We start from the raw sequence: 10,913 nt of genomic DNA, 5'->3' as shown, positions 1-10,913 counted from the left end.
AATTCCAGGTGCTTGCAGTGCTAGAAGGCCTGTAGGCTGTGTGCAACGTGAACTGTAGTTACTCAGTAAGTAAAAGACTTGGTGAATATTTACTATTTATTGTCGTCGTACACAGTGCATCTCGTTGTCATCTTTCCGAGTCATTGAAATGGCTAGTGTAGCCCACGTCTCCAGAGTTCGCTCTTTGTACAAAAGGATTCTGGTCTTGCACCGGTTCATGCCTATCGACCTGAGGGCGCTGGGCGACCAGTACGTGAAGGATGAGTTCAGACGAAACAAGTCCGCCTCTCCCGAAGAGGTCAAAGCCTTCATGACCGAATGGGAGGTAAGGGTCAATTTGATTCTGAATCAAAGTGTAGCCTAGTCATTTTTTACTTCACAACCCATACCCATTTCAACAGCTTAATTTGTAGACCACTATGAACTCGTCTATAGGCTAAGGTTATTATTTGACTGATTGTTATAGAACTAGTGAAATTATCTGATTGCTGGCTAAAATAAATAATATCCTCAAGTTATGTATCAGTTTAAGTGTCCAACAATTAATGTTTAAAACTGCCCTAGCCCACTATATTATTGCTGAGCATTTTAGAATTGAAGCTGTGTAATAAAATCAAGTTGATTTTTTTTTCTTGATCCCTGAAGTGCCTGTTGTGTCCCAGGAAGATGTAGCCTAAGTTGTTGAGAGCAGTGTTTTATTTATTTATTGACTTATTTGTGGCGGCCCACCACAATATCAACATTGACCTTTGTAAAGCCTCTCCTTGTTTCTCTGTCTCTCTACGAACCTGCATGCATGTTTAAAAACAACATTAACAATCCTGCAAGGCATAGAAGATGACTAGAAGGCTAAATTGTGCTTAAATCTGGTTAGCATCATAACCCCGCTGCACTAATTTGTTAAACACTTTTGCATTCAAGTTAATTCTGCATCTGCACATGATGACATTTAGTCTTATCACAGGAATAGCTTTTCCTAGGGACTCACCTTGAGGTGCATGTTATGGGGGATTCGTGGGTAGCACTCCATTCTGACACAGGATTGTATAACTGCAGGGCTCTCATAAGTTTAAAAATCCTTGAACGTTTGAAATGGATTTAAACAAAAACTTGTTTTTAAGGGCCTTTTTATCAAAAGTATTTCGATAACAGATTTAAATAGACAGGTCTTGGAAAGTTCTTGATTGTAGCCTGTAGATTGTGTTGCAAATAGAAAGTGAGAGAAGGTTGACTGTGTGAACGCTGTTTGTCAATACTTCTTAATTTGTGCCGGTCATGACAGACTATGTGGTCTCTAGTTCTCTCTCTCTCTCTCTCTCTCTCTATCAATCTATCTATCTATCTATATATCTATAAATATATATATATGTGTGTGTGTGTGTGTGTGTGTGTGTATATATATATATATATATATATATATATATATATATATATATATATATATATATATAGCCATACTACATCACATAACCACTTTCAAAGTAAAGGAAAATATGGCATATTGGCATAATATTGTCATAATTTATCTAATTGTAGCCTCTGATATTCTGAACTGCTCCCATGTGTAATGACACCATCTGACCACAAGATGGGGCTCAGCCCCACACTAAAGTTACCTGTACAGCAAGTATCACGCCGAGCTCAGTCTTGCAGAACTCCGCCTGCCCCGTCAGCACAGCCTGGAGTGTGTGACGTTGAAGAGAGATGGATTGGACTGGAGTGGTCTTCCTCAGTGTGAAATCTGGTTTTAGAGTGAGACTGAGTTGGACTGGAGTGGTCTTTAATTAGTGTGATGTTTAGAGTGAGACTGGGTTAGTCTGGGGTACTAGTGGCTGTTGTTAGAGTGAGAGTGTGTTACTCTGGGTGTGTGGCTGTTTTTATAGTGAGATTGTGTTAATCTGGGTGTGTGGCTGTTTTTATAGTGAGATTGTGTTAATCTGGGGTACTACAGTGGTTTTACCCAGCGTGTGGCTGTTTTTAGAGTGAGACTGCGGCAGCGTTGCAGTGATGCTGATCTTCATGATTACATGAGCAACAAGTGAGCCAGTCAGTCAGTCAGTCAGTCAGTCAGCCACAGGATGGGGCTCAGACAGCCCTGAATCAGACTTGTGAGGAATGACTCTCGCTTGTCTAAAACCAAACCCAGGCATGACTAATCAAGCAGTGCGCATCTCGGTGTCTCCTCCGAGTGCATCTGCATCTGAACGCGCTCAAGGAGCCGTGATGCGATTCGGCACGCCAGCCTCCTGCACGCACACCATGATGGAGCAGGGCGCACGGCAACGGTGTCGCCGCGGCAACCCCCCACACATGGAAGCAAGTTTAGGAGGGAAATAAGGGGGAGGGAGGCAGACAAGCTCACAGACAGACAGTGGTCCAGATACACTCACATAAGGTCCAGGCTACAGACAGCTGTCTGTGGTCCAGGGGCACAGAGTTACTTCCCTACTTTTCACCAGGAAGAGAAAATGGTTTTGCAACCAGCACCTTTCCGACCAAGAATAATACACAAGGAACATTTATTCAGCGGGTCAGCTAAATTCATAGTTTGATAGTTTGCTAAATTCTTAGTGAGATAGCTAGTTAGATAGTTTGCTAAATTCTTAGTATGATAGCTAGTTAGAGAGTTTGCTAAATTCTTAATAAGATAGCTAGTTAGATAGTTTGCTAAATTCTTAGTGAGATAGCTAGTTAGATAGTTTGCTAAATTCTTAATGAGATAGCTAGTTAGAGAGTTTGCTTGCATCAGATGAGCCACAACGCCATGCAGTTCACCAGGACAATACAGACAAACTCTCACACTCAACTCTCATTTGAATTTCCCCTTGGGGATCAATAAAGTATCTATCTATCTATCTATCTCTCTCTATCCCCCTGACAATGGGGAGGCTAACAAGTCCTCATTCCTTGGGTTTTGAAGCCCTGCACATTAAATTGTAAATGTAAATCAGGTTTCTCAGCCAAGTATACTTGCGTATACAAGGAATTTGGTCTCTGCATTTATCCCATCCATGAATTAGTGAAACACACAGAACATACAGTGAACACACAGTGAGGTGAAGCACACACTAACCCGAAGCAGTGAGCTGCCTGCTACAGCAGCGCTCGGGGAGCAGTGAGGGGTTGGGTGCCTTGCTCAAGGGGACTACAGCCATTCCTACTGGTCGGGGATCGAACAGGCAACCCTTCGCTTATAAGCCCAAAGCCCTAACCAGTAGGCCACAACTGCCCCACTGCCCATAAACACCTGTAGGCTCAATAACGGCCTTGTCTCGGCCTCGCCACTGATACTCCTACAGGGAGCAAACTGTGGTCCAGGTTTTCACAGATGTGCTGCCAACTGCCATTTGCAGACATGCAAGGGAGAGCGAGAGAGGGGGGGGGGGGAGGAAGAGAGAGAGAGACACAGAGACAGAGAGAGAGAGACACAGAGACAGAGAGAGAGGGGGAGACCCCCATCCTGGCTCCCCTGCACTAGTCACATGGTCTTCTCTCCCGCTGGTATTCAGTCAGACGGAGAACACTGTGTGGTTGAGGGACCACAGGCTCCTGACATCCCATGCTTCGAGTGAGTGCACACACACACACACACACACACACACACACCACACACACACTGCTCCCGTAAATATCTCAGTAATTTGTGTAAACAGTGCTTCCCTTATGCAAATCCCACCTGTGTGTTGTGTGAGGAATGGTGGGCATGTGTGTGTTAGAGAGTGAGTCATCTGTGTGTGTGTGTGTCCCAATGCTGTATGGGAAATGACAGGTGTGATTATGAAGAATAGGAGATGTTGATCTCCCAGCTGTGTCTGATTACGCTAATTAAGGCGACTGTGATTACAGCGGGATTCTAGAACCCTCTCCACTTCAGACTCCATGGTGACGCCATGGGAACTCAGAGGGAAGCACCATTCTAGAATAAAGGTCCTTTGTGTTTACATCAGTGGAGTGAACAACACGCACTAGCTGACACAAGGCCCCTCCCACCTCCACGCCAGAGACGTAGCTGCCACCGTTGTGTTTGTGTAGCCAAGAGAGAAATGGTGGAGGCCAAAACTGGATAGGCTGATACATCCATGTGTCTGTCAGGGCTGCGCAATTAACCGAATGAATTGATAAGTCATCAATTATAATGATTATGAAAACAACATCGTCGAAACATAGTCGCTGCATTCCATTTAGCAATTCTCTCGTTCTATCTTGAGTTATAAATCCATTTTTACATATTTTTCTTTGTTTCTCAGTAGGATGGGAGATGTTTCCGAAATCATTGAGTAATCAGGTTAAATAATTGTGCTATCGATATCAACCAAAATAATTTTGATTTGTGCAATAATCGAGCAGCCCTGGATGTCTTATGTTGTGCCAACGCACTCTTTCCTGTGGTGCTCTCTCTCAGAAGCCATGTCAGTGGTCTTCACATGTCAGTGGTCTTCACATGTCAGTGGTCTTCACATGTCAGTGGTCTTCACATGTCAGTGGTCTTGACATGTCAGTGGTCTTTAGTTGGAATAAAACAGTAAACGCATCAAGCCCAGTAGTCATGTTTACCCATAATCCCTTTCTTCCTCCTGTAGTGGAAGTGAGGGTGGGGTTAGAAGACGGGGATGAGTGTTTCCCACTTTGGTTAATATGAATATTACTTAGTGTCACTATCCAGGCCCCCTTACATTAGTGAGTCACGATGGCCAGCGCCTCTGCCTCTCACACACACACACACACACACACACACACACACACACACACACACACACAGCACTCTTTCCTCCGTCTGAGCGGGCGGGTGTGTGAGTCAGTGGAACCATTTTTGGCAATGTGTGTGTGGGTGGGGCAAGTAGAGTGGTACGGCACGGTGAGTGTGTGTGTGTGTGTGTGTGTGTGTGTGTGTGTGTGTGTGTGTGTGTGTGTGTGTGTGTGTGTGTGTGGATGTGGAGCAGTGGGTGGGAATGTGATTAGAACTCTGGAGTGGACGCTTTAATCCACTTACACCACAGCCCCCCAACTCCCCCCTCACACACACATGCACACACACACATACACAGCCCCCCAACTCTCCCCTTACACACACATGCATACACACACACATACACACACACACACACACACACACACACATACACAGCCCCCCAACTCCCCCCTCTCACACACATATGCACACACACACATACACACACAGAAGTAGGAACATAATATACTTTATTGTTTATGGATAATACAGCGGGAAAAACTTGGTCTTTTTGACAGTCTATGGAAAAATAGTAGAGCCTTTTTTATTATTATTCGTAATTAACATTTATTTATGAAATAATCGATTGTACCAGACTGTCCACGTGATCTACCAGAGTCAGGTGGGAGGAGCTCAAAAAGACGACCCTAGACACACCAGCTGATGTAAATCACGGCAGATATCGCGCCTATGATTTAAATTTCCTTCATATTCATTAAAATGAACATAATGACTGACGAAAGAAATTACTATGACTACCACTGTTGCAGAAATCACATAAGAAGGTATCCTTTTGATTTTCTGTACATAAGGAAGCCGCATGGGGAAACTTGTTATTTTTCTGTCTTATTTTCTAACTATTTTTCCGAGCTTGAAGTAGGCTACAGCTGTTACACGAGGGTCTGGTATCCCTTTGTTATGACGCACTTCCCGCGACAGTCACTCAGTCTCAAAATGACTTGACTCCCTCTCCCTAAGACTCAAAGACCAAATGGGCTGAGTGTGTCTATCGGATTGGTGCTGGCACATCGGATGATACGATCCGCGTTTTTCCCCTTGGGGATCAATAAAGTATCTATCTGTCTGTCAGTCAAATAAAATGGGTTGAATGTGTATCGGATTGATACTGGTACATCGGCTGATATGATTGGTGTAACACTCTCAGACACACACACACACACACACACACACAAACACAAACACACAATGCATATAGGGAAGGGGGAAATAGACCCATAAAAAGACTGACGTCTTAACTAACAGGAAGCAATCAGTCCCTCCAGGAATTCGCGATGTTGCGATCGCAACAATTAACGCAAATTCAGCAAATCCTCGTGAATTCTGGGCGACCTCGCAATTTTGTCCAAACACTGCAACTTTTTCGCAAATTTGACCAATCATCATGGTTTTCCCGTGAAATTTCACCTACCACAACAGCCCCTCGCGCAGAATATTGACTCAGATGCCACACTCACCCCTGCAGACACCACAGACTGCCCTATAACTTGTTCACTCCTCTGCAGTTTTGATGACAATAAATAGAAGGCTAACGTTAATGATCTGCTTTACTTGCATCTGTCATCTCAACCTAGTGTTGCTAACCTGCCTAAGCTATGAAAGTAAGTTAATTAAGGCCTACTTGGTTTACTGACATTTGAGTAGGCTACAATATGCAACCCATTGGCAAACGCTTACACCTGGAGATGTCCTTTTAGCTCGTGGTCATGTTTGCTAGCTTGTGGGCTCAGTTTTGTAGTGCTAGCAAAATCATAGAAATTAATAACATTGTAAGACATTTACCTCTTCTATGATCCAAGAATGATTTCATACGAAGTTATTTTAAACATTTATTTTAACTAATGACATAAAAACATCCCTAATTCTATCCACATATCGTGATTGCACTATGCAAAAAAGTTTTTCCAGTCGTGAGTCGAACACAGTGAGATGCAAGCCGCCCAATCCACTTAGATATGTTATTACGCTTACTCTCACGCCCTTAAAGTTAGAGGCAGTCAATTAGACTTACACACCACCAATGTAATAACATTAAAGAAAATTGTAGTCTAATAGTTTAAATCAATATGAAATTATTAAAAAGATATGAACTTAATATGAATTACAACATATATGAATGTATTGAAACATATGACATGATGCCATCTCTTTAGGGGGCTGTCTTTTTTGGACAGTTCTACGAAAGGTTATACTGCTTTGTGAATTACCTCAGTCAAGGTATTTACACAAATAAAGTAGGCCTACTTTGATTTTCTGTAACCCTTACTATTTACCTTTACTTATCCTTTTTAATAAGCATCAAGATGATCAGTGTAATTTTGGTCTTACTAACCTTAATTACTCTCAATTAAAAAAATAATAAAATAAATTTAATTAATTAAAAAATATATATATTTTTGCAATTTATTTTTGGAATTTTCACTTCCTCTCGCAATTTCTTCGCAACAAACAGCTAAAAACACCGCAACTTCCATCGCAATTTTTTAGAAAAGTTGTTGCGAAATCAGGCATTTTAGATTGCAACAATCTCAAAAAATCCTCGCGAAATCCTGGAGGGACTGAGCAATGTCTTAGCCGACTTCAAGATGACGCAAGTGGGATCATTTACATTCTGGTCAGATCTGCCCAGGTCCAACCCACCTACTACACACACGCACACACTCACACTCCCATATACACACACCCTGAAAAGTTTCTGCTCGTGGATGTGCATTCGGCAGCTTTTTCGTTGGGGGGGGTTGTTGGGGGGGGTCGACCCCCTCCTCCTGGCAGAGATTCAAAATAATTCCATTATGCTGAATAGAACAGAAGGCTCTTTGCCAAATTGCCTCTCATTTATGAAACTGAATCGCATCCAACATCTAAGATGTTTTATCAATGGCCCAGCCCTAAAGAGGAGGTCCAGGGCGGAGTGTGTGTGTGTGTGTGTGTGTGTGTGTGTGTGTCTTTGTTTTATTTCCCTCTTTATGAATGAAGGCGGCGTCCACGTCGCGCCAGTGAGACGCTTGGAGGGCTGATTCATGGGGCTGCTGGCAGATTTATCTTTGTGCATTTGGGACCCCGGCACACTGAGACTCATCTGAGGGGGGCAGTTAGAGTGGGGTATGTGGAGGACACAGGGGCAGTTAAGAGTAGGGGAGCAGTTAGAGTGGGGGTATGTGGGGGGGCAGTTAGAGTGGGGTAGATGGAGGACACGGGGGCAGTTAGAGTTGGGTATGGGGGGGGCAGTTAGAGTGGGGTATGTGGGGGCAGTTAGAGTGGGGTAGATGGAGGACACGGGGCAGTTAGAGTGGGGTATATGGAAGAGGGAGGGCAGGTGGAGGAGAGGGGGCAGGAGGAGGCAATTCTGGGGTTTCAGTCACCGAATTACACAACATGAATATCAAGCAACCTTGAGGGAAATATGCTCCTTAATTCAGAAAAGCGTCACACACAGCTGAGGCCATACACACACACACAGTATTCAAGTTTGATTATTATGTCTAAGTACGCTAGGAATCCTTTTTTGGAATGCCACACTTAGAAGAAGAATGATGGGTGTTCCGTGGGCTGTGGAATCTTTGTGAGAGTTCCGGAACATTCTGTGAAGGCCTGCGGCTGATAAGGTGTTGGCTGTCCCTGCCTGTGTGAGATTGGTCTCTCTCCTCAGCTCCACCATTATGTGATTGTGTGCGTGTGTGACTGAGCGTCTCTGTGATTGTATGTGTGTGAGTGTGTGTATGTGTGTGCGTCTGTGTGTGTGTGCGCGTGTGTGCGTCTGTGTGCGCGTCTGTGTGTGTGTGTGTGCGCGTCTCTGTGTGTGTGTGCGCGTCTGTGTGTGTGTGTGCGTCTGTGTGTGTGTGCGCGTCTGTGTGCGTGTGTGTTTGTGTGTGTGCGCGTGTGTGCGTCTGTGTGTGGGTGGTAGTATTGTAGAGGGCGAAGGAGGATGGGACTTCCATTAACCTCGCCAGGTAGCCCACGGCGACCCCAGCCCAGCCCTCTCCACACGGCGCCATCTCCCAACGCAAGATGAGGTCTGACGAGGGCAGCTGGGCTCCTACAAGCCCAAGACTTCAAATTAATACATTCAGAGCATTCTTTTGAATTGGTGCACATGTGTGTGCGTGTGTGTCTGTGGGTGTGTGTGTGTGTGTGTGTGTGTGTGTCTGTCTGTGTGTGTGTAAGGTTTAGTAATAAGTTGTTCTCAGTACGCAAAGTTCTTACCAGAGTACATGTTCATTAACCAAAGCAGATTTGGTGTGCTGGCTTCCAATGCCACAGTGAGTGATGGTGAGTTGAGCACTGATGTGTGTGTGTGTGTGTGTGTGTGTGTGTTTGCTGGCTTCCAGTGTCAGTGGTGGTGAATTGGGCGCTGATGTGTGTGTGTGTGTGCTGGCTTCCAGTGCCACAGTGAGTGGTGGTGAGTTGGGCGCTGATGTGTGTGTGTGTGTGTGTGCTGGCTTCCAGTGCCAGTGGTGGTGATCTGGGCGCTGATGTGTGTGTGTGTGTGTGTGTGCTGGTTTCCAGTGCCAGTGGTGGTGGTGGTGAGTTGGGTGCTGATGCGATGGAGAGAGAGACTTGGAGTATTTTGATTAGAAATCCAGTGTGCAAATGACTGATATTCACATACAATCTGGAAGTCGTTTAGTTGAACAAGAGATGAATTCTCTAGAGGGAGGTGGAGTTAGGGTCAAAGGGACAACCAGATGTTACTGGTATCAAATCGTTGCATCGTTGCAAAGTTAACTAGTATCAAATCACATCGCAAAGTTAACTGGTATCAGATCACATCGTTGCAAAGTGAACTGGTATCAGATCACACCGTTGCAAAGTGAACTGGTATCAGATCACATCGTTGCAATAATGTTCCTACTAATTTGCCTACACAACCACAGCCAGACAAGCTGCCTTGATTAGGAGAGAGTCACATTCACATGCTACAAAATGAGACACTTTTCTTTTAGGTTATATTTCCTGAGTGTGAGTGTGAGTGTGAGTGTGAGTGTGAGTGTGGAGTGGAGAGTGTGAGTGTGTGTGTGTGTGTGTGTGTGTGTGTGTGTGTGTGTGTGTGTGTGTGTGTGTGTGTGAGTGTGTGAGTGTGTGAGTGTGTGAGTGTGTGAGTGAGTGTGTTCAACATTTTATTGAGTTGGCTGGAGACCCAGCTACTGCCTCCTATTCTTCCTCCTCATCCTCCTCTTCCTCAACCTAATATTCCTCCTCTTCCTCCTCCTCCTCATGGACACCTTCCTCCTTTTCCTCATCCTCCTCTTCCTTAACCTAGTCCTCCTCCTCTCTGACCTCCTCCTCTTCCTCTCTGACCTCCTTCTCGTCCTCTTCCTCTCTGACCTCCTCTTCCTCTCTGAGCTCTTCCTCCTTCTCTTCCCCCCCTTTCCTCTTCCTCTCTGACCTCCTCCTCTTCCTCTCTGACCTCCTTCTCGTCCTCTTCCTCTCTGACCTCCTCGTTGACGTCCTCTTCCTCTCTGTCCTGCAGAAGTACCAGGCCACGCTGCAGACGCAGGTTCTGGACGCCATGTCTGGGAAGCTGGAGAAGCTGGAGTTCGGGGTGGTTCTGTCCGAGGAGCGGCTCAAGCACTTCCAGGACGAGCAGGTGGGCCAGCTGTACGAGCTCATGCTGGAGGCCACCAAACCCAACCGCCAGTTCGACATCCAGGACGACCGGTCGTAGCAGCCCCCCACCCTCCCCAGACCAGGACGACCAGGCCGTAGCACCCCCCCCCCCACACCCCCTGACAAGGGATGTGGAAGGACTTACACCCCTCTGCTTAGGGGAACTAGTCCCAGAGTGTAATATTTGCGTGCGTTTGTGTGTGTGTGTGTGTGTGTGTCTTGTCAGAATCCTGTGGACTTAAATGCAGTGATTTGCCTGGCAGCTGTTAAGAGAATGTAATTCCATTAAAGTGCTCTAAAGACAGAAGAGCTCGGAGTCCAATTCCTCTTTTCTTCCCGCTGTCTCTGTTCCCCCTGTGAGAGAGAAAGACTGAGTGTGTTATTGAGAGGGAGAGAGAGACTATGTGAGTAAGAGAATGTGTGTGCCGCTACAGCTCACACACACACACACACACCGCCTCTACAGCTCACACACACACACACACACCGCCGCTACACCATAACCTCTCCATGAACGCACCATAACCTCCCTATGAACGCACCATAAACTCCTCTCCAT

General features: G+C 45.5%; 1 protein-coding gene across 1 annotated transcript in view; it reads left to right on the top strand.

The window, feature by feature from the left end:
• The window catches only part of sdhaf3 (succinate dehydrogenase complex assembly factor 3), a 10,698-nt gene extending 186 nt beyond the window's left edge, over positions 1 to 10,512 (top strand). The window contains exons 1-2 of the mRNA XM_048229729.1: positions 1 to 325; positions 10,218 to 10,512. The exon at positions 1 to 325 is cut by the window's left edge and continues 186 nt beyond it. Coding sequence (XP_048085686.1) covers positions 149 to 325; positions 10,218 to 10,412 — 372 coding nt within the window. The 5' untranslated portion in view covers positions 1 to 148 and the 3' untranslated portion in view covers positions 10,413 to 10,512. The remainder of the gene's footprint in view (positions 326 to 10,217) is intronic.
• The last annotated feature ends 401 nt before the right edge of the window (positions 10,513 to 10,913 follow it).

Source organism: Alosa alosa, chromosome 20 (genome assembly GCF_017589495.1).
Source record: "Alosa alosa isolate M-15738 ecotype Scorff River chromosome 20, AALO_Geno_1.1, whole genome shotgun sequence".
In the NCBI taxonomy this organism is placed as follows: Eukaryota; Metazoa; Chordata; class Actinopteri; order Clupeiformes; family Clupeidae; genus Alosa; species Alosa alosa.
Note: the sequence above shows the minus strand (reverse complement) of the source record. Positions and strands in the feature narration are given on the sequence as shown.